This window comes from Lethenteron reissneri, chromosome 24, assembly GCF_015708825.2.
Source record: "Lethenteron reissneri isolate LAM-NWPU_2019-01 chromosome 24, ASM1570882v1, whole genome shotgun sequence".
Lineage (NCBI taxonomy): Eukaryota > Metazoa > Chordata > Hyperoartia > Petromyzontiformes > Petromyzontidae > Lethenteron > Lethenteron reissneri.
In genome coordinates, this window is record NC_083802.1 from 17,714,244 (window position 1) to 17,741,706 (window position 27,463).

The 27,463-nt window shown below is 43.4% G+C and overlaps 1 protein-coding gene across 5 annotated transcripts; it reads right to left on the bottom strand.

Moving 5' to 3' along the window:
• Positions 1–48: 48 nt before the first annotated feature.
• On the bottom strand, positions 49–27,095 carry REC114 (REC114 meiotic recombination protein). Of its 5 annotated transcripts, none has more exons than XR_009755589.1 (11): positions 22,374–22,650; positions 20,674–21,057; positions 17,290–17,379; positions 16,196–16,288; positions 13,902–14,087; positions 12,652–12,729; positions 4,973–8,615; positions 4,624–4,843; positions 3,680–3,809; positions 1,009–2,235; positions 600–852 (listed from the first exon to the last, which is right to left on the bottom strand). XR_009755589.1 is itself a non-coding variant. In XM_061558528.1 (8 exons), exons 1-8 carry the CDS (start codon positions 26,823–26,825, stop codon positions 8,439–8,441), a joined length of 1,095 nt encoding a protein of 364 aa, XP_061414512.1. In that variant the 5' UTR covers positions 26,826–27,095; the 3' UTR covers positions 4,956–8,438. The 5 variants fall into 5 exon arrangements, 3 of the variants coding, with proteins under 3 accessions (XP_061414509.1, XP_061414510.1, XP_061414512.1); XR_009755588.1 differs by lacking the exon at positions 22,374–22,650 and adding an exon at positions 21,348–22,192; XM_061558528.1 differs by lacking the exons at positions 600–852; positions 1,009–2,235; positions 3,680–3,809; positions 4,624–4,843; positions 22,374–22,650 and adding exons at positions 26,094–26,177; positions 26,823–27,095 and having other exon boundaries at positions 4,956–8,615.
• Positions 27,096–27,463: the final 368 nt, after the last annotated feature.

Below are 27,463 nucleotides of genomic sequence, written 5' to 3' on the forward strand. Positions count from 1 at the left end.
ACTCAAAACATGTCTTTAAGCCTATTCTTTATTGGCATATTCCCTCTGTTTTGGTTGTAAAATTACAGACACGTTAAAGCTGCACGTGGTTAATGTAACATCACTTGTGAGTTTTGACATGATAAAAAAAAACTATCAATTTTTTTGCCGTGGTTGTCAATATACCTATAGACTTGTAAAAAAATCGTACACAAATTTACACAGTTACCGAACATCTTTCAAATGTTATCGACCAGTCATACTACTGTTAATATATAACAACTGCATACATAAAAATGATAAAACCATTACAGTACTGTAAAGATTTGAGCCTTTTAATAAATATGCAAATGTACCCAGATTACAGCAATAACATGTCAAGTGCTAGATTTAAATGTTAACCTTGTTGGGTTGCATGGCAGAGAAAATAAGGGTTACAGACGCTGGTGTAGTGTTTATTAATGAATGGGTTAATGGATTTCATGGGCAGTGTCTACATCTTCAGTCATCTTTACCTCCCTCTTCTTTTCCGCTTGGGTACGCAGCCACCGTTCCTTCTCGTACAGAGTTTTCCATTCTTTGGCTGTACGCACAAACAGTAAGCTAAAAAAAATGCAACCGTAGCCCCTTGTAAAAAAAAATTATTGGCAGCACAAAATATAGCATGGAATATTTACTGGCACATCGATTGCTGTGGTCCAACAACATTGGTTTGCTTTGTGGACGGGGTAAACTGGTCTCAAGATAGTGTGAGCAAGAGGTGTGTTTACTGTATGTGAAATGGTGCAAAGTAAAAATGATACTTGCCTTCCTGCAGCTGGGTTATTGCTATTCCTAGCATAGTATGTGCAGCCTTCAGCAAATTGATGGGATCTGAAAGCAATGGGCATTATATTTAAACGTGCATTTCCAATGTACTCTTTAAAGTATAATGTGGACACTTGGTAATATGCATGCAATGTAATCTTAAGCGTTTAAAAAAAAAGCAGCAGCATAACACCGATTAAATTGGCGTTCAAATCATCTTACCGTCCGTGACATCTGTACCGCCCTCCGTGCGGCACCTCCCTGAAGTCCTGGACAACACTGTTGCATTGGTGGTGTTGAATTCTCCCAGACCCACTTTACAGGAAGTGGCCGTATGGGCTGTGGTGGCACTTTGCTCTTCGTGTTCATGTACATGTTTGTCTGGAGTGGGTATTTCTACGTTTTTTTCTCCAGTGTAGTGAGAGATGCCTGCCATGACGTGTTTAGACTCGCCGGTTTCACGGTTTACCTGGCCGAGTTCTCCACGATAAGTGTCCGCATTGACAGAGCACTCTGCTGACCCTTTCCTGTGAAGTTGAATGCCACCTTTGACCACAGTGTTGGCACTCTTAACCAAACAGGGCCTGGAGCTGGCTGCAAGCTTGGAGCTGAAGCTAGAATTACACTTGGCGTGCGGTTGCTTACCAAGGTGTGAAAATTGAGTGTCCACAAATATAGCATTCCCGTGATTTTCTGTAGGGTAAAATTCGGCTATGTTGCCAATGCTCGCACATCTTTTTGGCAACATTGCACTTTTGCTGGGACACATCCAGCCCTTACTGTTACTGTCGGGTAATGGCAAATCTGAAATTACTGCAGTCCTCTGGTCCCTCACGTCCTCCTTCCAACTTGGAGCAAATTCTTCACGAGAATTGCTTTTTTCTGTGCAATTGGCCTCTTCGTTAAATGTGCTATTAGCTGTAAATGAACTTGAAGGCGAATCGGTGACCGGTTCAGGTTGTATTTCTTTCAAGAGATGGTGTTTAACCACCTCTAATCCAAAGTCGCACAATAACTTATTTCTGATTGATCGATTGCGAGCAACATGGGTACCCAACGGACCCTGGCCTCTCTCCAGCGCCGTGTCATGTGCGCTTCCCTGGCTGCTGACAGGCGGCGAGCAGGGCCGCGAGATCTTGCAAGGCGAGCCCTCCACGGCATCCCCCGACAAATCCATCGACATGCATTTCGTGGGAAGAAAACCTTCTGCGGGAAGTCCTCCGATGGGGGAGCACGAGGTCGGACGTTTCCTCTGAAGCTGGAAACGGAGCCACATTTGCCGCTGCTCGGTGGTGGGGTTATCGGTGGCGAGTTTCAGAACCCCCTGCTTTGGTCGTAAGGGACCTGCCTTGTTTATCATGCCCATGAGTGGCAAACGCCGCCGGAGAGAATAATGTGCCACAGTCGTCGCAGCTGATGCACGTCGAGTCTGAACCTGAAATGTAGAACCTGTGTGATGAAAAAAAATCCGTAAAAATGTAAAGCAAGCAAGCTAATTCGACATGTTTTGGCTTCATAGTAAATTACTGCACCCAGTTATATGTATGTATAATGTAATGTACAGCCTGTAAATCCACCGATACGTGAATCCTGCCCCCACACCTTATCGGTGGTGGAGGTTGCTCGACTCTCCTGAACTACTCACGAGCCATTTGCCCGTCCAAGGACGGGTGTGTTGCAGTAAATCTGAAACTTGCCAAGCGAAAAGCAGACGTGATATTCATTGCATCAATGCGTGTGCAATTTATAAGAGCGCGGTGACACAGACCCATTTCATTTTAAGGTTATAATCCCTTGTTCATCATGACGTCCTTTTTACTTTGATGTCTCAACAGCGTGACGGAGATCACGTGACGTGAGGGTTCTGCCTTTGTAGTGAGGGTTGTGAGTTGACGCCGAGGAGGGGGGAGGAGGCGCCTCGGCCCCCCATGTGGAGTGACGTCACCCGCTAATTATTATGAAGGGGGGGGGGTGTTCATTTGGAGGGCGTCACCTTGGTTCTTTCGGTAAAGTCACGTAGAAGGGAAGTAATAAAATAATAAAAATAAAACATAATACAATTAATTTTATTATGTTTTTATTATGTTTTATTTTTATTATAAAATAATAAAAATAAAACATAAAATTAATTTTATTATGTTTTATTTTTATTATTTTATTACTTCCCTTCTACGTGACTTTACCGAAAGAACCAAGAAGATGAATCACTGCAGTCACGAAAGCTTTAAATCAAAATTTTAGGGCGTCACCTGTTAATGATCATTGAGGGGGACTGTTTGATGTGGAGGGACGTCACGAGCGTTAAGGACAGACATTCCTGGGTGATGATCGTAGGTATTCTGGTCAGGATGGGTGAGTGAAGGACGTGCCAGTTACAACATATCACACCCCACTAATGTTAGCCATGTCCGGGAATCGAACTCCAGCCCCTTTGTGTGTCCTGTATAGCCCTGCCTATTATATTTATTTGGTTTAAATGTATGGGAAAACCCCACAGCGCGTTTCATGTTCTCGCTATGCAAGTGCATCCTGGCCATTATTTAGGCATTAGCCTTGCAGGGATGTCCTTTTCAAATGTTCAAGTTCATTTATTAGGTATAGCCCTGTGAGCCATTCGGCTCTTTAATCGGATGCAACCGCAACAAACAAACAAAAACATGAACAAAAAACATCTTAAAGTGAATATGTGACTAAGTGCAAACAGAAAATCCAAGAAAAGACAGCAAAATATTGCAGAAAAAAGCACCGTACACCAACGCTGTGTGCAAAAATCCCAGTGGGATGCAAGTCAAACAACAACATAAGATGTTTTATCTCCGTTGTGGATAATCCAAATCGCCTTACTGTGGTGTTCTCATTTCGCGCGATCTTCTACCACTGATATCGAACTCACTTCGCGACAAAGGTGCCGTGTTGTACCCCGTCGTCTCCACAGCGCTGCAACGGCAGTGTAAGGTTCAGGGAAGGTGAGCAGTACTTGAATGTTGAACTGGTTACAGCTGTTGCAGCTACTGGTGCCGGTGCTGCAAACAAAACAGGATGATTCAGTCACGTGTACGGAAAACACTGCCCACTGCTTCGAAGTAACAACACATCAAAACATCTGCCCGTTATTAATTATCGTAAGTCTATGTAATCTTGGTCCGCATATGAATATATTTTCATTCTGTTCAAATGGCACTGGAGGTTTCCTTGATTTAAAATATATGCACAGCACAAGCATACATATGTCTTGAGGCAGAATAAATAAAAATATGGTGCTCAACATTAAAACGAATTATGGTATGGGCATCGCATAACATGTAGGTCAGTTTTGCAACCGATAACAAACACTCCGATTCCAACCTTAAACCCCTAACATATACAGCTTTCAAAAAAGGGGTTATGAACAGAAGACTTGTTCTTGAATTTATTAGTTCAAATCCCAAACAGGATTAACTCGCAGGAACAGGGAGAGTGTTGCCAATTGATGAACGCCGTCTGATGGAATGTCATCGGTGGTTGGCTTATCGTTCAATAAAGAGCAATCAGGATATTTCCACTTGAGGTGTTGTTCTCGTATCCTGCCACCAGTCATGTTTATCCAGGACACGGACTCTTCTACTTACGAACATTCGACCCAGTGACACAATTCTAATTCCCAGCCATGCCTATCAAACGCGGGCAACAACTGAACTCGTTCCGTGATCAACCCCCCCTCCTACCCACCTCGGCCCATCTTCAACAACCCGCATTGACCACCATGGTGTGGTATGGTTAACCCTCCACCCCCTTTGACTGACATTGTGGGCAGGCATTCATCCAGCAGTGGCTTAAAGGAGTAACAAAATGCATTACTTCTCAGCACATCATCTCGCAATCCAACACTTCCAGGTAGCAGCTGGCCACTTCCCAGGCTGTCTGGCGGTCGTGTGGAGCGAGCTGCCTTCACACGCAGGTCTACAGCTGGTGCTCCAGAGTGGGTCTGATCCTGCTGTTGCTGCAGCTGCAGTCGAGATGCCATTGATGTGATGACATTGTGGTCTCTGAATGAGCGGATGAGAACCTCAGCCTCCAACTGCAGGGGCAAATTGAACAGCTGTTGCAATTACAGCAATAACCTTCATCGGACAAACGTCACAGCAGATGGGCGTTGTGCATGTGCACAGTGCAGGTTAATGCCACCGGCGGTGCAGGTACGACTTACCTTACTGATCATCCGACAGGTCTTGGCATTGAACTCAACCACTCCGAGTCTCTGCAAGTGCTTAAAATGCAGGCTAGGACAGGTAATGATACTCTAAATGTGGGGGGGGGGGAAGATATATTTTTTAAAACATGGACTGCAAGATACAGATTATAGGACTGTATTATACGTTTAAAGAAAATTGGACCACCCCGTAAACATTTTTTCCACTGACCAAAGTCAGAACTGCATTGTTTGAAATTGAAATTTCCCGCACATACCTTCAGATTCATCTGTGTACATTTTTGATAAATGCGTGCTGAAGACTTGAATAAAACCTGCAGAGTAAAGTTCATCAACTGCAGTGTCCGGCACAAAGTAACGAACTTGGCATCGCCAGCAAACTTTTAAGAAACAAAACACAATCTGTTGTATGTTTTTTTTTGGCCCAAGTGCACAATTTATTTAAATCTAATACACGGAAAACTTGGTTGTGCGTGTTGATAAATATTGCACTTATACTGACCCACTGTGAATACAATAATTCTGCTTCCAAATACAAGACGTGTTTTGTAATTCCATGCGAAATGGCACATTAAGTTGCAGTTGCACAGTCGTCTCGACACAACGCAGCAGGATTAGCAGCACAAGTACATCACCATCAATCATGATCAATCCACTGCCGGATGAAGGCCTCCCTAGCGGTTACCATCATGGCCCTGCAATTTAGCAAGCGTAAGTGTCCAGCTCTCCGATGTATTTTTGGGTTGTGCCGCGTGCTTCAGCATCGATATCCAAAGAAGCTTCAATCGTGTGGAGCCAAACGTCAGTCATCACGCCGAACAAAATGCGTTGCAACCCAAAAAAACGCATCAAGAGTTCTAAGCACACGTGACATTCATTCGCTTGTTTACCTTGTTTCGGATTTCCGTGAGAGGAATATAGGAGTCCACTCCGATGACGACCGCATGCACCTTCACACCGAGGAGCCACTCACTCCGCACGCTGGGCATCACATCCGTCTCGTTCATAACAATCGTCGTGTACCTTGCGCAGGTCTCTAAAGTCGGTCTACAGTCGGGAACCCGGCGACGATTTCCAAGATAGCCGCAGAGTCGCAATAGTTCAGCCGAGTTTTCAGGCTCGCCACACAGAAGCTGCGAGTTGTACTTCTACACACCACCGCTAAGGTCTAACCGAACGTCCGTTTGGGTGATTTTAGTTGATCTTCAAGCAACCAACAAGAAGTTGACGCCACACACAGCTGTCTACATTCAGTACATTTGTCAATAACTCGGTTTGCAAACTGCACAAAGCTGCATTGGGTTCGCGAGCTACACGAAATGACTTGGGTCTAAAATTGGACACGTCCGAACAGTAAGACAGCTGCCACTTGTGAAGCACAAGCCACACACACTGAACACGTGACTGGCTACATACATGCTGGGGTATGGGCTACAGAGTTAAAATTAACACCGACTATGTCATTAGTGATCTCGTAACAAAAAAAAAGAGAAAGAAAAAACACTTCAATGGGTTTAATTATTGGCATTGAAAATAATTATTGTAGAAGCTACAAATAAATAATTCGGGAGCTTTATTTTGGGAAAAAAATCTCACATCCGAATAAAGGAACACGAATTTCCACATGGGCGACATATTTTAACAATGCAGTGCTCTTGTTTAATAATACTTGTCTTGTCTTTTGCACATCACCTATTGCTGAAGAGCACGTGAACACATTTTCGCACGTGCAATAAGTTCAAAGTACATTTTCATAAACGTGTGATAGAAATCTGTTTGCACAACCAAGATTTGTTCACTACATTCATACTGCAACACCAGGAATATTCTCAGTCTAACTTTGCTATAAATAATACCGTCACTGCATACCAGTCGTAACTATTCATAGCCACGAGTCGACAAATACACACTATATGTTTGTTCCCTCAATGCACCTTGAAACTAACGTGAGCGGGTTACACATTTTGTAGCTAAAAACGCACGTTACGCATGCGTAATTTCCTTAAAAATTTAACTCTGCAATTACCCAAATGTAAACACACCACTTGGCAGACGTGCTTTTAATATCTGAGATGTAACATCGTGAAAGGGATGATTAACAGCGACGATGAAATACCGCATCGCGTCAAACTGCAATATAAGCTATTAACAACAGATGGAGCCGTCTGAAAAGTTTATGGTAGAAAAAAAACAACCGATCACCAGGGGGTGGAAGGATGGCATTGATTCGGCAATATCAATAATTAAGGATAACAAATTACAGGTATCGACCACGTGTGTACGAATGGATGTTGTCCAATTATGCTAATTATATGTGGACGTTACCTTGCGGCTAATTAAGCCACCAAAATGTACAAACAAGGCGGTGAAAATGACATGAACCAATTATTGAAGTGATCCTCAATTGCGACGAATGATCGAATCGCCAGGTGGAGGGGGTGGGAGGTGGATATGTGGTGGAGGGGTGAGTAAATCGTTTTAGCTCAGCTGAACATATGCCACTGGCATAAACCATGAATTGTAAAGCTTAACTGTCAAATGTCTTTCCCCAACATGTAAGGTTAAGGACACATTTGTGAGTGACCAGATATGAACTATGATGAGAGATTGAGGACCAATTTATTTCTATCAATCACGAAGTGTACGCCACACCATTCGCTCGACCTGCCGTCAAAATGTTACCAGGGGTGCACGTAAGATGCATCCATTCTTTCATTCATATCTATTCTCTAAACCTATTCATGCACTTCCTCTTAATTATTTAAGATTTACACAACTTACATGCACGACTATATGTTAATCTTACATTTAGGATAAATGTAAGATATTGATACGGAGCAACAACTAGAATTTTACACTGAGGTGGTTGAGCCAGATAATTGCATCAGGAGCAGCGGAGTGGTGTAATGCTGTGATGCTTCTTTCGTATATTTGTGAATCAGCGGGCATTGAGTCGTTCTACATTCTGGGTGACCACAATCGGCACACTGGAGTTTTTGATCTTGTGCATCATCCAGTATCTGCATCTGCTGTGGTTTTTGTGGCTGCGGTTTAGGGTTATGGCCCATAAGCTAATGCTTGGAAAGCATCATCATCCTCATCGTGCTAATGGTCTAATTGAGTAAATACATACTCTTAGTTTTTTCGGTAAAGTCACGTAGGTAAAAAAATGAAATTAAAATTAATAAAAATAAAATAATAAAAATCACGACGTTTCGGAGGCAACACAAGTCTCCGTCATCAGGTGGGACCATCACAGCCAGATTTGCTGTATCAAGTGAGGCAGGGATTCCAAGATGCAAGTTCTTAAATACAAGTTAAGGGGGAGGGGGGGGGGCTTATCAGAATGTGGTAGCCAATGAATGGAACGTATTGGGAGGGGGGGGGGGGCGGGGCTAAAAGAGCCTTGCAGTCACGAAAGCTTCAAATCTAGAATGAGTAAATACAACTTCCCGGGAGCTCTCTAGGGATCCTCGGCGATGATCTTGGCCAGCTCTTGCTCCACACGCTCGACGAGGGCGATGAAGTTGGGATCGAGCACACACAGTCGCAGCAAGGGCCCCAACTGCTGCGCGGGGAAGTTGGGCGACTGCAGCGACGCCAGGGGCCTGAAGGGTGCCTTGGCCGCACCTGAGGTCAGCTGACAATGAAAAACCACAGGGAACGGAGGAGGGTATGACAGGACACATCCGTTACTTCGCGGGTGTGCTGTATTGCTCTCCGATGTGTTTTTCAGGTTGCTTGCACCGCGTGTTGTTTGGCACGAGTCAAAATCAAGGCTCTTGAGACAAAACTAAAAGTCTAAGCGATTTCCTGCCCAAATGAGCGGCGAGGCAGTGCTCGTCTGCCATTTATAGCACCGAGCCAGAAGTGAAAATTCCTCATTCTTATGGCGGGGTGGTATACCTGTAAACCCCTTATCAGTGCCTACCTTATTACAGACCAATTCAGATCTTATTGGTCACCCCGTGCCCCGTATCAATCTCAACGTTCATCCTACAAAGTCCCATCACAAGGGAGAGAAACACAAACAAATTGACAAAAAATGTGCCCGTATTGAAACGGCTGTATGCCGTATGGACCTCAAAACAAGAATACGGGTAAACCGTACGGGTTTACAGCAATGGGGTGGGCAGGCTAATCCATAGGACAACCACTGTTGACTTCTCCACAAAGTGTTACCTATTTTACAGGCGATGGGCTGATTCAAAACCAGTGTTTGAACTCGCAAACCTTACGATTGAGAGCCGCTCGCTCTGCGAAAGAACCAAAAAACCATGGAAGGATAGCCGAGGTTGTATTTCCTTGCTTTCCTCAATGTATTTTTAGGCGACACCATCAACGAGTGCAGCTTAATGTCAGTTTATCTTCATACCTAGCACAAGTACGAATACTAAAGTAGGACAACAATGCTCTCATCGTTACATTTAGCTCAGAAACTTATAATACAAGCCCCACTGTATATTTAATACAAATCTGCTTGACTGTTGCCATGTTACAAAGATAGGAAAAAGCGATTTTCTAAAATACGAGGCAGCTGCATCCTTAACATATATCATTTTAAATACTGTGCTGTACAACATTGCCATGTGGCACTGTGGCATCATCATATAAATCACACCATTGAACGATGCGATGTAAATTCAGGCCGCGTGGCTTGCGGCTAAATCAACGGCACCGTAAAACACCGAACCTTGTAACCCACAAGCGGTTTCGGACGATACAGCGCTGAACACATCATTTACCAAACCTTGACCAGAGCAGCCAAGCACACCACACCGCGGCAATGTATTACTGAAGAGACTTTTTCCCATCTGCCTCTGACTAGATGGGAAATCACGGTGTGGCCGGGACACTGAAAGGTCGGCAATTCTTGGGAGAATATTTATGGCTTTAGCACCACACTGCTTCACTGGCTCCGAAATGACTTTTAAGAGACAAAGATAGATTTCTAAATGCCATTGTAATGGATTGCAGGGACACAATGTTTCGTACACGTACAACATATATAGTGTATACATACGCCATGCATGTATAATCCCGGTTATGCAGTACACTTTTTTTTCTGTTTTCAAAACTGCACGTTTTTACAATGCAGACTTTTTGTTAGGCGGCGCACAAGCTCAGTCTAGACGCGTGAACACTAGACAGTTGTAAGGCCGCGCGGACTTACAATTGGGAGCAGTGGTCTGCCCCGCTCAATGCTTCACACACGCTCTGGTCTCATTTTACAGCAGCGTTAACAAAACCCACCCAAAGCGCACACCAAAGTGTAATCAGATCAATTGCGTAAATATAGTACGTGTAAATTGATGGCCAATGCATTGGCACAGCCACAGCAGCAGTTGGTAGAACAGCGGTGTGTTTAATGCTCAACAGCAGAGCTGCTTAATTCTGTACCGACAGAGAACGCCTCTTCATGGTAACCATCTGTCAGATCGCGCTTACACAACGCCATCCTCGGAGCACGTCCAAGTGAGCAATGTGCACGCCCTTCCAATAAATTCTAAACTTACACGTGTTTAGCCACTGATTTGCGGCTTTGAGCCGACGGCTGGCTTCAACGGCGGTGGCGATTCTCTACACGGGCATGAATGCCAGGGGGAAAACTATAGTCATCACCACCTTCATCAACTTGGCACTTATATCTCTGTTCAGAGGTTGAATAAAACAAACTTTTTAGGAAATAATCTTGAAATTCCATGCATTAATACATTGTTATTTGCCCACACAGTCACCACCACATCAATAAAAATACAGCGCATATATGCATCCAAGAAAGCTCAGTTTTTTAAGATTACAATTGACTTAATTTCATACCCTTTTAACTTTGTGTACAAACACACGTACAACCTGCAAAGGGGTTGCCGCTAAACAAAAAATCTACAGCCTTGTGCCACTTGCACTCATTCAAATTCTGCAGCACAAATGCATGCACCACATTTCAGAGACATTTTTTCCAACAGTTGATGAAGAATTCCGTAACATAATTAGCATGTTTGCTCAAAATGGATTTAATTTTTTTTTCACACACGGGTTTTAATGTATTCACATTACTAGGAAAAAGCATTGGAGGGAAAAAATCGAAACCCTTGAAACCTGAACTGCTCTTTATGTCCACGATATTTTTTTTATCACATCCATTGCAGGAGTCACCTTCAGCGATCACTTGCCTGCCACCGAGTTAGCCGCTGCCCTCAACAAATCGTTAAAGGCATCTACAACTACGGGATCGCACAACCGGTCTCTCTGGCTGCCAAGTCTTTTGAGTACTTGAATTTCCACACAGGCACTGCGAAGCACGATTGTAACCCTTATGGTTGTGTATAATCAGGATCATAAAACACATTCCTGCGGAGGGAGCTGGTAGGAACGTTGGGTTGCTCGGTCAATGGCCAGGGTCAACGGCGGCGTGGTGTATTCCACAAATAAGGCCGATTGTGAGGGCGGGCACAAGCCAGCATGAGTATGTTAAACGTTGAGTTTTATAAGGGCACCACGGGGTGACCAGCCCCTCCCCACCAAGCCCCACCCCTCCCACCCCCCATCCAGCCCCACCCTCCCCACCCAGCCCCTCCCCACCCTCCCCTCCCCACCCAGCCCCTCACCACCCTCCCCTCTCCACCCAGGCCCACCCCTCCCATTTTTGGATTCACGACGGACGGACACAATCATTCTCTGTGGGCTGGTGGAACCAGGTGGTTCCTACCAGTAAAAATAGATTTATTCTACAGATATACTGCACTCAATTAACATGCAAAAACATGTCAAAGACTTTAAAAGGATCGTTACCAGTCTTTATATATTTATCCTGGCGGATTTATCCTCAGCCATAACTTAACACTTGTGGATAGAGGCCTTCCCAAGCCGTCGCCATCTCTCACGGTCTCTCAATGTCACAATCCAGCCAGCTCTAACGTACGAGCTGATCTCATCGCTCACGCGATTGATACCGTCTTTGGGTGCGTCTCCCTCATTTGTCTACCACTGTCCTTAGTCTGGACGAGCAGTCACCTCCGATTAGCACGGTTGGCTACGTGCCATGCGAAAGAAGTTCAACATTCATACATACATGACCCCTCCTTGTGGCATGTCGTGCCCAAGTCTGCTTAGTTTTATAAACAGTCAATGCGTATGTTTTCTGATCCGTGTGTTCCTTTTCTATCTCTCAGTCTAATTCCAAACATCCACTTCTACATCGGTTTTGTTGTACATTTTCATATTTAAAAAAAATGTTCTTTGTCAGTTTCCGTATTCATGATCCGTATGTCACCGCAGTGAATATACCCAAAACAAAAACTATTCTTTAGGCACATTGGTACGTTGCTATTAATTGCTGAATTCAGGAATAACTGAAAGGATCATACTCGTATAAAAAAAAACATGGTGGTAAAGGAAGTTATTTAAAAGTCCACAGCTGATGAGTATGACCACACAGTAAACTATGCCGCGAAGTAGCAGAACCAGGTAAACAATTTGAGTTACAAAGAGCATACATTCTAACAATGCAGCATTGTCCATTGTTTTTCTGCAATCCCCCCCCCCCGCCCATCTTCACCAACACACACAGTGCAGTGTGTGAAGTATGGTTAAATATCCCTTACGATCCACAAGGTGTGGGTGAAGCCCCCATCCAGCAGCAGTGGATTGATTATAAAAGCAGGCTGTACATGTACCTTCGCAAGCTGACTCATGGATGCAGTGCCATCTGAGAAGTGCACTTGAGGCAAACTCCCAGTGGGCCGAGCAGGTTCCTCCATTTGGAACAAAATAAAAACACACACCGTGTCAACCACATTTTTGCAAAGAGGTAATGGTAGAAGGAAGAGGTTGTATCCCTGAAAATTTGTGTTTGCATACTGCACTGCTGGCAGAAAATAGCCTCCACTAGAGGGAGTTTTAGAAATTACACTGGCCTACTCTTCGACGCTGGCAAGACACCTTGGTAAGAGGTGGGAGTACCCACACTTTACACCAGCAGACACGACTTGCGATAAACTAACGGTGGTGTACCATTTATACTGCCGGGTGGACAGAGGCGGGGGAGATTTAAGAAGCTTGCCCACTGTTTCAACTGCTGAGCCAGCTGATCAATAGAGCTGGTGATCTCTGGATTGCAAGTGAATAGTGTGATAAATGTAAGTTTTCACTGCCATGCTGGTAGACCAAATTGTGACCTTTAGATTTTCAAAGCAGTACACCAACACAAATATTACAAGCTATACCTATGGCTCTATCTCAAGCACTGATACTCTCAATGAATATAGTAACTGAAATAGTCAGTTACGAAAATATTCAAAATCTGTCTCACTTTAGTACAATTAAAAATAAATATGCAAGACTATCAAACATTTATTTACATTGTATTTAAAATATCTCAAGAAGAAGCTGTTAATAACGTTGAACCTCAATTACATATAATGTGGTCCGATTTGTTTTCTCATTTATACATTCAATGCATAACTTACTTGAATGTTGTCAATAAATTATACCACAATGGTATAAATTACAAGGAATAACTGCGCAAGCTGTATTGTGTCACCATTATTTACTGGAATGTGAACCAACCGCTCTTCGTTTGTTTAACACGTCGGCTTTCATGACCTATATTATCCATAAGAGTTTTTTTGAATAGATAACGTAAATATAAACGTGTCGTTAAACCCGCCACCACCCGACACAGACAAATCTGGCTGTCGTTTGATGATGTTAGTTGTAATTACTGGCGAAACGCCCTAGTCAAATTTATAAATGTTGTGGGTTTACTCTCCAACACACCAGTGTGCTGTACTAGTAACGAATTGGCACTTTTGTTTACGTGGCAAACCTTCCTAATTGGCTGTGTCGGGTGGTGGCGTGATTAACAACACATTTATATTTACGCCATCTAACCCAAAAAACCTCAATTATGGAGGTTTCCGGTTACCAGTAGATGATGGGTCACGGGCTGTGGCTTCGTGAGATCGCCACCAACTTGCTTCTCCGCAGGCACCGCTGTCATCTTGTGAACCCTTATGAAGTTAGAGAGGACCATCACACAGCTGGAGCACTGCTCCAGGGCTTGCTCTTTGGTTTCTCCGTACAACTTCACTCGAAACGTCCGCCCTGCTGTCTAAGGGTTACAAAAAAAAATACAACACGTGACTTGCAGTTTTGACAAACGCACTTTGCAAAGTCAAATACCAAACAAAACCAGCTCTTGAAAGTCTACCAGTCTGGAGTTCACAACTTCACGTAAAAGTTGGGGGGGGGTCAGCGCCGATTGCAAGTTATCTTTTTAGCTGAAAAGTGGGAAGGCTTTGTAAATAAGTTCAATACCACAAAACAAAACACCTCCTTTGTACAAATAACTATACTGTAATGTAAAATCTGACCTGGAAAATGTTTTGGAAAATCATTTATAAGACTACCACGATACCTTTAAAAAAAGTAAATGTTCCTGCAACGTGTAGAACATTAACTGTTTAGTATGCTGCGCAAACACATCTCTTAAAACATTTGTGCCTGTTACAATGAAGCTATTGAGGATGAATTGTGTTGTTTTGTACCGAATAGGTCGGCAACCGCTGTAGCAATGTAAAGTTTATTTGAACTTAGAATATCTTACAGTATTCTAAAAGGGTTAAATTCAATGATTTTTTTAATGCAAATGTTAACATTTCGACCTGTCCAACAACAACAGATTATTATATAAAACATTAAAATGCACGATACAATATGGTCAAATCAATAACTTTTTTTTATCAGTCTAAATCACAATGCATCTATAATTTTTCCAAACTGCCGCCAGCTTCAAAGGCTTTTATGAAAAAAAATCTCAAGCATGAAATTATAATTAAATGCAATACATGTTTTATTTTTTTAAACATGGTAAATTCACCATGAAACATTTACCTCTCTTAAACGGCTTTGAAATAAAGTACTTGGATGTGTTTACTGCTACAAAATTAAGATTCTATTTTTAACCAAGGCCATTGTGGAACTATTTAGACTGCAAAGGTAATTTCAAAGAAATGGCACTGTTCCACTAATGTATACTCAATCTTTGAAAGAAGACAGCGATCTTTTAATGTACAGTACTTTGGACGCATGCCAAACAACCTGACCCTTCAACTTGACCTTTGCTTTTTTGCAGCCAACACACAGCAACAAAGAGAAGCTATAAATTGTCTACATAAATACAACGAATGAAACATGTAACAGACACCACAGTAGACTGAAATATGAGTAATAGACACTGTAACAAGACTGCAATTTGATTCCATTTACTCATACATTTAAATCACATCAATCAACACCATTTCAATCAATTTCAGGTGGAGTTGGCTTTGTGAAAAACAAACCTACGCGCGCTCCATTGTCACCAAATGCACAGTCGATATGAACATTTTGTACAATGCGGGGCATTTCAAATGTGATCTCCAACTCAACGTGTTGCGGTTAAAATCCAGCATGTTACGCATGGGAATTAGATGAAAACGCCATTTCCCTTTTGGGGTTACTTTCAAATACAATACATGCTGAAACTGTGATGCCAAGTCTGGGTTTCCAAAACGATTTTGATTAAATTACACATTGGTTGCTTCTCTTGTGCCTCCAAAAATGTCCAGATGTTGCCCACACACTATGTATGTGCTTGTAATTTGTAGCCATGTGCACAAACACATCTTATAATTGATTGCTTTGGAATCTCTTCTCCCTGGCTCGTAAATGAAATGGCAACATCCCCACACCATTTACATCTTGGCTAGTGATGCGCACCAATGCTTAGGGACATACTGCAGTCACTCGAACGGTCTGATGAAATAGCAATGTCCACTACACCATGACCAAGAAAAAAAGTGATCTACTTAACACAAGTGTTTTGCCGACTTATTGCATTTCTAACATATACAGGGCGATCCATTTAGAGATATGCCACTTATTTCAAATGACCTTACTTTTTTCTAAAACAAATGATGAAATATTGTGAAAGCAATAGCTCCATATTTTGCAGGGGAGAGTGTTACAGAGATTTAATCGGTGGATTGAGTTGGTAGAAATGACCATGGATTGGAATAAAATGCTTTCTGTTTAAATTCTAAACATTTTAGTGGGGTATCTATAAATGTATCATCCTTTATTATTCAACTATACGCTTTATTCCGAGGTTACTTGTCTATGGTGTTGCTCCCTCAAATTGGAACCGGTTAAGAAATAAAGGCAATTAAATAAAATTACCTTAACTTGTGTTGAAAAGAAAACACATTCTTCCTTTTGAAAGACATGACACAAGTTTGTCATGCACGGTGCTTGATAAATGGAAAATTGTTCCTATAAACAGAAAAATACATTAATCATATCATTAAATGTAGGCACGTGTGTAAAAAAAAAACCTAAAATACAATAATGCAAGCAATTACTGTTTAAGATATTTAGGTCATTTGTCGTAACTTAAAACCCCATGAAACTAGATTATTCAATTATAGTACAAGAATAACATTGTGTGGTGGAGCAGTGATTTAGCAGTTAGTGTACTACTGCGCTATAAATACTGGCGGCCTGAGTCTTATTCCTGGTTTGGTGGCAAGTTTTGTCTGAACTCCCTTCACCCACCTACACCCCATGACTGAGACAGCATGAGGCCTTTGTCCAACTCTGGATTGACAATGAGCTGTGAAAATGTATTTTTTTTTCATACCACATTTGACACATCCCACTGGATGACTACAATAACACGTTAATAAATAATGGCATGTATAGTCTGTGCCGCCTCTTAGTTACATCTTGTTCTGCCTTACGTGGTTATTTAAAATAAAACTGTAGCCTGGGGAAAGAAAAGTACCAGACTGTCAATATATGGGCAAATTGACTTCTAGATGTCCTTCAGCATTCACAGATTAACTGTTAAAAACATTAACATCCACCAACAACTCTACACATATATTCCAATTTTCACCTCTGTTGACTTTACAATATAAATGTAGCCTTCGCGGGAAGGGTGTATGTTTCTCAGTAGTGAACACTGAAATTCAACTGTCAGCCAATATAAAAAGCCAAATGTTACTTTGTGCTAAAAATACATGTCCATGATGGACCATCTGGCATCACGTCCCACCAACTCAAAGGAATGGACTTGCAGTTGGGAAAGCATTTAGCCATTTCCACCGAGTTATACACATTATCAAATGGGTATCACCATTTATAGACAATAAGATAAATTAATTGCAGACTGAAAATTACAATTTGGTGAAATTATGTCCGTACTTAAAACGAAAATGAGTTATTTCATATCTTCACACTACATCAATTGCCTAATTCTAGTGTGTTCTTACCAGTGCAGTTTCTCCATCCATTACCGACAAATTACCAGACTCGGTGATGGACATCAAAAGCTTCCTCCGCTTGTCAGAGCATTCAAAATCCTGCACGAATAGACACTCATCTCATCTTATTCCGGTAAGTCTTATGTATACAGAAAGTGATATGGCCTGGCTATAATGCAAGGGTATTAAAGAAAAGCTGTTGGGAATAATATTGCAGGTTGATTATAAAGAGACTTTAAAGAGTTCTGCAACACTAGTGTTTCGATTTAAAGCTTTCGTGACTGCAGGGATTCATCTTCTTGGTTCTTTCGGTAAAGTCGCGTAGAATGGAAATAATAAAATAATAAAAATAAAACATAATAAAATAATTGTCACGACGTTTCGGCCACAACGCAAGCAGCCATCCTCAGGTGAAGAACAGGTCTGTCAGAAAGACAGCGTCTGTTACCGAAAGAACCAAGATCAGACGCTGTCTTTCTGACAGACCTGTTCTTCACCTGAGGACGGCTGCTTGCGTTGTGGCCGAAACGTCGTGAGAATTATTTTATTATGTTTTATTTTTATTATTTTATTATTTCCATTGTACGTGACTTTACCGAAAGAACCAAGAAGATGAACACTAGTGTTATTTGAACATGTCCTCTTTCAGATATAACCTTTCACCTGATCCCAACTCCCATTGGTGCAACAATGCACACTCACTCAACATTAGGGTGCGGAAGCAGAATTTGTTTTTCATTTGCACCATACCACATTTGGTAAATTGTCCTGTCAGGTAACCCAAACAGCCCAAGCGCCCAAACAGGAGAACATCCACATGACACCAAGGAAGACAACACAGGCTGCTGCCATGCAGTGTCGATCAGGATGGACACATCTGAAAATGTTTACTTTTGTGTGGGTACGTGCAAAAGGTGCCACAAGCTGTACCAATATATAACCACTTTTAAGCTGCATTTGGGGAAAAATCTAACTATGCGTGAATATGTCTACACATGAAGATGAAAAATGTAAATTGCCATCCAGAATTAACCAATTGTCACTTCAGTAAAATGACCACAATATTATAGCATCCATAGTGCTGAGGGGTGGTGCAGGTACATCAGTGGTTTATGGTTAGCGCACTGCGCAATTGACCCTGCTGGTTCTAAACTAAACGAAAAAAAATGTATTTGACCAGGTTAGACCTACTGAGCTATATTGCTCTTTTCCAGAAGCGACCTGGGCACAATTGATAGTTCAACATTGTGACTTGTGGAAATGTATAGCAGCCAAATACTCCTAAACGCATGTTGATTCTAAATGTGGAGCGAAAACCTGAGGATCCCAAGGAACTAGCCGCACAACTACATGTAGAGAGACACGCAAACTCCAAATATACAGCAGCAGGCGTCAGGGTCGAGATCGAACCCACGACCTCCTCTATACCAGGCGAGGGATCTAACATCTCACTACCGCGGTTCAATTATATTCCATGACCCACGAGTGATGGTCTGAACCCCTCCTGGGCCCCCTCTTCACAAACTCACACTGACCAGCGTGCTGAAATCAAGTAACACTAGCCCCCCACTACACTAGCCCCCACTACATTAGCCCCCCACCAATGAAGGACAACGTGGGGAGGGAGGGGTCTTCACCCAGGACCCGATTTACATTTTGGCTTTAAGTGCACACTAAACAATGTAATATTTATATAACAATTACCTTATCTGATATTTGAATCCAGTTAAAAAATATATATAATTGACTAAATCCTGTATTTCTTTACCAGGAGCGCAAGCGTTTCAAAGCACACGTTTAAAAAGATGTAAATCGACAAATACTCTCAAAGGGTTAATACCACAGCGGTGAATTAACGTCGTCGTTGTTGTTGGCAGTGTAAAGAGAAATAAACTAAAACGGCGCTCACTAAACACGCCATGCCCTGTGATTAAAACGCCGAGCGTGGAGCAAAGTAGCCGCGGGAAATTGCACAATTTCGATAAATCAATGCGGTTTATTAAGTGTCTATGCCCCCCCATATCCTAGGCGAAGGAGATGTTCACCAACTTTGCTACTAACACTGCCCAAGGCAGTTTCCCCACCAAAACAACCCCCCCCCCCCCATGTAACATTTGTTCGACACAATAGCTCCGTTTAATCGCATTGGGTTTTTTTTTTCTTCCAAATCATCTTCCCTTTCATCTTCAAAGCGTAGAGAACAAATTAAAATGTACTGCGGATTTAGTCAATGATGCAACTTTGCCCACCAAAGATATTGGTCCAAACTTGCGGAGTCCGTGCGATACTATCTTGAACACGTCTTAATAGCGTGGCTTGTTCAGTAAACAACATCTTTGTTTACGTGATTAATATCACAAATGTTGAGAACCGAGAACGCGTGTTGACAAGTGCGGTTATGTAAATTAAAACGATTTTGATGATGCAAAGTCCTCGTGAAGGGTGCTTGGTAATTACTGATTTGCAATGCTCCATTCCAATGCACGATACTGACGGCGTGGATAATGAAGATGACGATGATGGTGGTGATGAGCTTGTCAACCCTTACGGTTTACCCCGTGCTCTTGTACAGATAAATTGAGTTTTCAAATCCATACGTGTCGATACTGGCAATAAAACACGCTTGTGGTGTATGTGTTTGTGTTTCTCCCTTGTGATGGGACTGTAGGATGAACGTTGAGATTGATAAGGGGCACGGGGTGACCACTAAGATCTTAATTTGTCTGTAATAAGGTAGGGCACTGATAAGGAATTGACAGGTATGCAATGGTACGAGTGTAAACGTCTGAGGACGGTGTTACTGATGATGTTGAGATGCGAGCGGTTAAGAATGGTGGTAATCAGTGATAACGACGATGATTACCTGTATGGGTCATGATACAATTACTGTGGTGATGTTTACCATTGGTAACTAGTTGTTACAGCATGCTGCTGCTGCTGCCCAAAACAATGATGCCGACGATGACGATATTTCTGGTGCCGATTATGTTACATGCTCGGGATGACGATGATGGTGATGATGATGAGTCTCAACAACGACGATGATGATGATCTCACAACGACGATGATGATGGGTCTAACAACGACGATGATGGTGGTGCTGCTGCTGATGGGTCTAACAACAACGACGACGATGATTAATGGATGGGCCCCACAACGACGACGATGATGAGTATCAACAACGACGATGATGATGATGGAGCTGCTGATGGGCCTCACAACGACGATGATGATGATGAGTATCAACAATGACGACGATGATGGTGGTACTGCTGATGGGTCTAACAACGACGATGATGGTGGTGGTGATGAGTCTAACAACGACGACGATGGTGCTGTTGATGAGTATCAACAATGACGATGATGGTTGTGGCCACGCACGACAATCCTCACCATCCACGTTGCCGCCCTCTGCAGCGACCCCGCGCCCGCCTCGACCGTGACCCCGGGAGGCCCAAGGGCCCCAAGGGCCCCGGGAGGCCTGGGGGCCCCAAGGGCCCCGGGAGGCCTGGGGGCCCCGAGAGGCCCAAGGGCCCCGGGAGGCCTGGGGGCCCCGAGGGCCCCGGGAGGCATGGGGGCCCCGGGAGGCCTGGGGGCCACGGGGCCCGGGACGAGGCGGCTGTAGGCGGAGAGGGCCCAGCCCCGGGCCCTGAGCGGCGGTCCCAGGGGCCGTGAGCAGGAAGCCGTGGGGGCCTCAGGCCCCGGGGCCTCGCCCGCAGCGGGATCCTGGCCAAAGGCCTGCCTCAAAGTGTTCCTCCTCTGCATGACACGCTGGGCCTGGGGGGTTCGCGATGGGAGATTCAAAACGAAGGAGTTTAAAAACTCGGGACTGACTAATACAATATGTTGAGGTGAACCGGCGTAACCAAATATTGATTAACAACGCAAAGGATGTGTGGGTGGGGGGGCTCTATAATCGATGTTGCCCCGTGCACAATAACATTACAATCGCTTAACGCGTAGGCTTTCGCGAGCAGTATTATTAATTACTACAATAATAATAATAATTGCTTTCTTGTTGCCGAATCGAACGTTGATCGCAACGCCGTGAAGGGTGTGCGCGGTACAGCGTGAACGAATCTTTCACGGCGAGCAGCGGGCGACCCAAGTGTCATTCACAGCCACCACCAACAACAACAACCAACAACCACCACCAACAACAACCGCCACCAACCACCACCAACAACAACCACCACCACCAACCACCACCAAACAACAACCACCACCACAACAACCACCACCACCAACAACCACCAACAACAACAACCACCAACCACCACCACCAACCACCACCACCAACAACAACAACAACAACCAACAACCACCAACAACAACCACCACCACCAACCACCACCACCAACAACAACCAACAACCACCACCAACAACCGCCACCAACCACCACCAACAACAACCAACAACAACCACCAACCACCACCAACAACAACCACCACCAACCACCACCAACCACCAACAACAACAACCAACAACCACCACCCACCACCAACAACCACCACCACCAACAACCACCACCAACAACAACCGCCACCAACCACCACCAACAACCACCAACAACAACCACCAACCACCACCACCAACCACCACCACCAACCACCAACAACAACAACAACCACCACCACCAACCACCACCAACAACAACCAACAACCACCACCACCAACAACCACCACCAACAACAACCACCACCACCAACAACCACCACCAACAACCAACCACCACCACCAACAACCACTACCAACCACCAACAACCACTACCAACCACCACCACCAACCACCACCAACAACAACCAAAGCCGCAAGATCGCCACTGGGTGGCGGTGGAGTCGCTACGGCGCTCGTGCCAGGCTAGGTGCACCATAAGGCCCGTCACGTTGCAGTGTCGAAGGCTCCACAACTGCTTGGCCGTCACCAGCAGCAGCAACCGCGACAATACGAATCGAAGTCTTCGGAAACGTCCACGTGTCAGTCAGTAACCCACACTTAATCATCACCAAATTCACCACCAAGGACAACGATCCCCCTCCGTGTAGCTCTTTAACAGGCTGTTGGGGAAAGTACTTGTGAGCGAGCACCTACCTATGAAGGCCGGCACAGCACACGGATGCGTAGATGGTTAACACTCCCTAATGCTGTTTTACACCGCACCAGCTCGTCAGTTAAGGCCGAGTAGACCTACGGGAAGTATAGGACCGGTTCCGATATTCGCCACCGATGTCGGTTGGCTCTGAACGGGAAACGAACTCGGGTCGCCGGGTTCGTGGCTTACTCGGTGCGCTAACCACTACGCGTCCGCTCCCCACTCACACTCCTCTACTTACGCACATTCAACTTAGGAACTTTCAGAGATACGAACAAACCTGTCCCGTATGTCCAGTTGCCTGTTCGGATCGAGAGTCGTTAGTTCAACCGCAATAGATGGTGGTGATGACATCTACATCTGGAGAACATGAAGAACCAGTGGCATCTATATCTGCAGAACGTGAAGAACCAGTGGCATCTACATCTGCAGAACATGAAGAACCAGTGGCATCTACATCTGCAGAACATGAAGAACCAGTGCCATCTATATTTACAGAACGTGAAGAACCAGTGGCATCTACATCTGCAGAACGTGAAGAACCAGTGGCATCTACATCTGCAGAACGTGAAGAACCAGTGGCATCTACATCTGCAGAACATGAAGAACCAGTGGCATCTACAAATGCAGAACATGAAGAACCAGTGACATCTACAAATGCAGAACATGAAGAACCAGTGGCATCTACAGAATATTATACAACTTTTAAAGCCATCCCCCGTAAAAGTGTACTTGCCGTACAACATGTTTGGAATCGACAGGAGTAAAGTTGGACGTAAGAACAGACCACACGAACCTAACTCGTTCATAAGTAGAGGAGTCCCTGTACAACATTACAGGACCACCAACTACCACATGAGCACCAGCCACAGAGCCACCATCCAACCGAAATCCACACGGTGGTGACTCTCAATACCGCTCAATAACCGCACAAACACCAACCATGGGCAGAGCAAAACATCGATATCCACCCAAGGTAGCAAAACATTACTCATACGGATTTATTTAGGTTACTAAGAGTGAATGATTTCATAACCCCACTCGTTTTAAACGGTTATCACTAAATTCGCTATTATTGGCCAGGCTGAGAAATTGGAACCATTAAAGCAGGGTTTGGCAACCAAAATAAAATAAAATTCGAATTCGGTACTAACTAAATACTGTATTTCAAGAGTCGCAATGCATTGGAATGCATACATACATCACATAATGTCACGAAGCGGTCCGTAAAGATCCGCAGGTTGCTGACCCCTGCACTAAGCGTTTGTGTACGGTGCTTTTTCTGCAATATTTTGCTGTCTTTTCTTGGATTTTCTGTTTGCACTTAGTCACTTTAAGATGTTTTCTTGTTCATGTTTTAGTGTTTTTGCGGTTGCACCCGATTCGAGAGCCGAATGGCTCACAGGGCTATACCAAATAAATGAACTTGAACTTGAAATTAACTTGAAGGCTCTGGTCGTCGCCAATGACAATTGACAATTCCAACATCTGGTCTGAGCCTCATGGACTAATAAGTATTGTACGGTTTAACACGTAGGCTGTCGGAAAGACAGCATCTGAGTGTGTAGTTAGAGTTTGAGCCCTGTTCTTCACCTGAGGACGGCTGCTTGCGTTGTGGCCGAAACGTCGTGAGAATTGTATTTTATTATGTTTTATTTTTATTGTTTTATTATTTTCCTTCTACGTGACTTAACCGAAAGAACCAAGAAGATGAATCCCTGCAGTCACGAAAGCTTTAAATCGAAAATTATACATGTTGTCGATCTAACACCAAAAACTATATTATGGAAGTACTGTATCGTAGAATTCGCACCACCAACACCACCAACCACCAATGGGCGTCGGGTATCCAGATAATTAATCAGTGGCTATGCATGAATGTACGACTGGCCCAGATGTGGCAGGACTCGTTTATCAGGTAGTTCGCCGTGTGTTGTGCAAGCGTTGGGGGGAATGCCTGGTTAGTAAGATGACGTTTCCATTGTGCTGTTGATCTATGGGACTGTTTGTCACCCGAATGCCTCTCTTGATGGGGCGATTTATTCAGACGTGCAATATTTAACCTACGCACAGTATTAAATGAAAACACCCGAGCCGGCTTATGCCACTTATTAACAGGGAACGCAAAGATCCATGGCTCAAACTCTAACTACACACTGACATAATCACTTGTAGAATTAGAACATTGCGTTCAATTGTGCATACAATAACTTAATTGGCATTATCCCTTCATTTAAAACGTAAAACGTGTATATTAAGCGGTATTTTGACGTCATGTGCTTTGTTACGCAACTGATTCCAGATGCTACCTCAATCTACTGTAAACAATGCATCTCTATTATGTCTGTCTCTTAAAATAAAACCTGAATATCAACGTCTTCTCATCTGGTTAAAGGACGCCATCAATCAATAAACGCTTACACATTGTGAAATTAAACCTGTCAAATAATGTATACAGAGCAATCCATTTATAGACATTTCAAAAATTCTCCTCTTAACAGGTGACTGAATATTGTGAAAGCGATTGCTCCGGATCTTGCAGAGGAAGATATTTATAAAATGTTTGAAAAGTGTACTGCGATTAATGTGACACGTGTAAGATGCTTTGAACTCAAATGTTGTTTCCTCTATCATTCCTCCTCGCTGTTATTTTAGTGGCGATCACCATATCTAAACATCGTCATCACATCACGGCCACAGGGTGGCGTTGCAGCCTAGACAGACGCTGGCTTCGTGTTACGTAGGCGCTATATAATTAATAGTTGCAAGTGTTGCGTTCAAATATTCAACACCGCAGTGGATTTGATATATATATGGTAGTTCAATTCCACTCCCCTCTTGAAACTAATATAATTTTTAACCAAAATTGTGGTTTAACTCGTGACAAGGTTTCCGAAGCATGTCAGCACTTGCTGTAATTCAGCACTTGCTTTTTCACTCCATATGGTCTAAAACTTTCCATTGTCAAATCCGTTATCCGAATGAATAATTTTCATTTGATGTGTTAATGGCGACAATGGTAATGTTATATTTTATGTGTCCGTCCACACTGTACTTGTGAAAAGATTAGTCCAGTGCGCTATTAATAGCTCGAAAGGTAAGCCCGTAGGGGGCCTTTTACATAACCACGCCGCGTAATCGTGGAGCAGTTATATCTGAACATTGTTTGCGTTTCCTGTATAGACCCACTCACAAAGACTATTCTGAAAGCCACGTCAGGCTGAGTGGAGTCACACGTCAATTGACCCACTACTTTACACCTGTGCAAGTTCTGACAGCGAGTCACCTCCAAAAGCAAGACCAAAAAAAAGCTAAAGAAATGCGTTTAAAGTGGTCCACGTCAAGGGCTCTTTATCCCCTTATTCTGTTCACATCACAAGTGGAGCCAGATTTGTCGTTCTTTGAAAATGACAAGCGAGGCATCACTGGGTGCGATCATTGCTGCGTGATGTGAAATTCCATATTCTTTGTAAAGGGCTTGTTTTAAAGTGTTTTTCTCCTGAATGGCTGTCTTCATGAAAAAAATAGACCCACAAAAACGAGAAAAATATTTGGAGTAACATATTGCAGAGAATGATCGATCGATTTTAGGGATGGGAGTATTTTACGTCTTCTTTTCCCCCTGTGCAACACGTGGCTTAATATTTTTTTTTATCAAGTATGAATATATACACATAGCACGCTCGACGATGTGTGTTCCAATCGTGGCCATGACAGACATCAGTGGCGAGGTGATGTCTGAATTGGTCCTGCGCCCCGCACTTCTTCAGCAACCCGCGCTGACCAGCGTGCTGCAGTTTGGCCTAAAGAACACACGTGACCAACACAGTGTGGAGGGCAGCCGTCATCAAGAAATGTATTGGCAAAGGGCAGTGTATTATCATTTTATATATACATATTTGTTCTATTGAAATCGCAATAATACGGAGTAACGTGACCTGTGGTGATTGCACGAGTTGAACATACGCATTTTGCAGACAGGCTATTCTTGCCGAAGATAGCAAGAGACTCACAGTACGGGAATAAATAAGACGATTACTTTACAAGAGGCGAAATGAAAGCGATTTTTCTTTTGTTGAAAGGAGTGGGCTCAGGTTTCATTTTTAAAGCACACAAGCAAACATACTAATTCCCAATGATAACGAATTAGATTAGAGCCCATTGCGACGATAAGTATTCATAATATTAAGTGTTTTATTATTAGGAGAAAGTCGTTTATCAAACAAAATGTGTATGCTGGATACGTGGACTTCACCTGCAAGAAAAGCATCAACAACTTCAATTAATGTATATCAGTCAGTGCGCTCATTGAGAATCTATGACACGTCATCATCGCTATCAGCCATGGTCTATTCATTGTTAGATGAAGGCCTCCTCAAGCCATTACTATCCCCGACAGTCACGCAATGCAACAATTCACCGAGCTCCTGCAAAAAAGCCGGTCTTACCATGGTTCAATTTCCACAGTGATGCCCTATCTGGCATATTCCTGCCCTCAGCTTCCACTCCATGGTGAAACTCGTTCGATGTGTTCTTCTCTCTGCATCACAGTGTAATTCCAAAATTGCACTTCTCTGTGCGTATGCGTTTATTTGTGCACTGGTCAGCTTTTGTTCCATTTTCATCGTCCATGTCCTTGAACAGTGTTCCAGTGATTAATGGAAATAGACGAAAACCCCAATGCGGCGTCCTCCTGAAAAGAGTCTTGGGACACGGTGAGGCCTTATTGGGCAGTTAAGGGGAACTGAAACTACAACTCTACTCACTATACCCTAATGAATGTCTGGGATGTAACGGGACATTATTGTACTATGTGTGTCCCTCGTATGCGTGTGATGATAAATGTGTTGCTGAGAGTAGCACGTTTTCATATACTTTAGCTTTTACATCTAACTTTTATATTCGCTCAAAGTAATGCGATGTGAAATGAGCCCTTGCGCCATTTATGATCCGGATTATGATTTTCGGATTAATCAAGCTTCGTGAATGATAATGCGGTTCCGTCCTGAACGAACACCTCTGCAAAAAGGGATCAACTTTGATCAAAACGACAGATGCATTCGCTTCTTACAAATTCGAATTATACCAA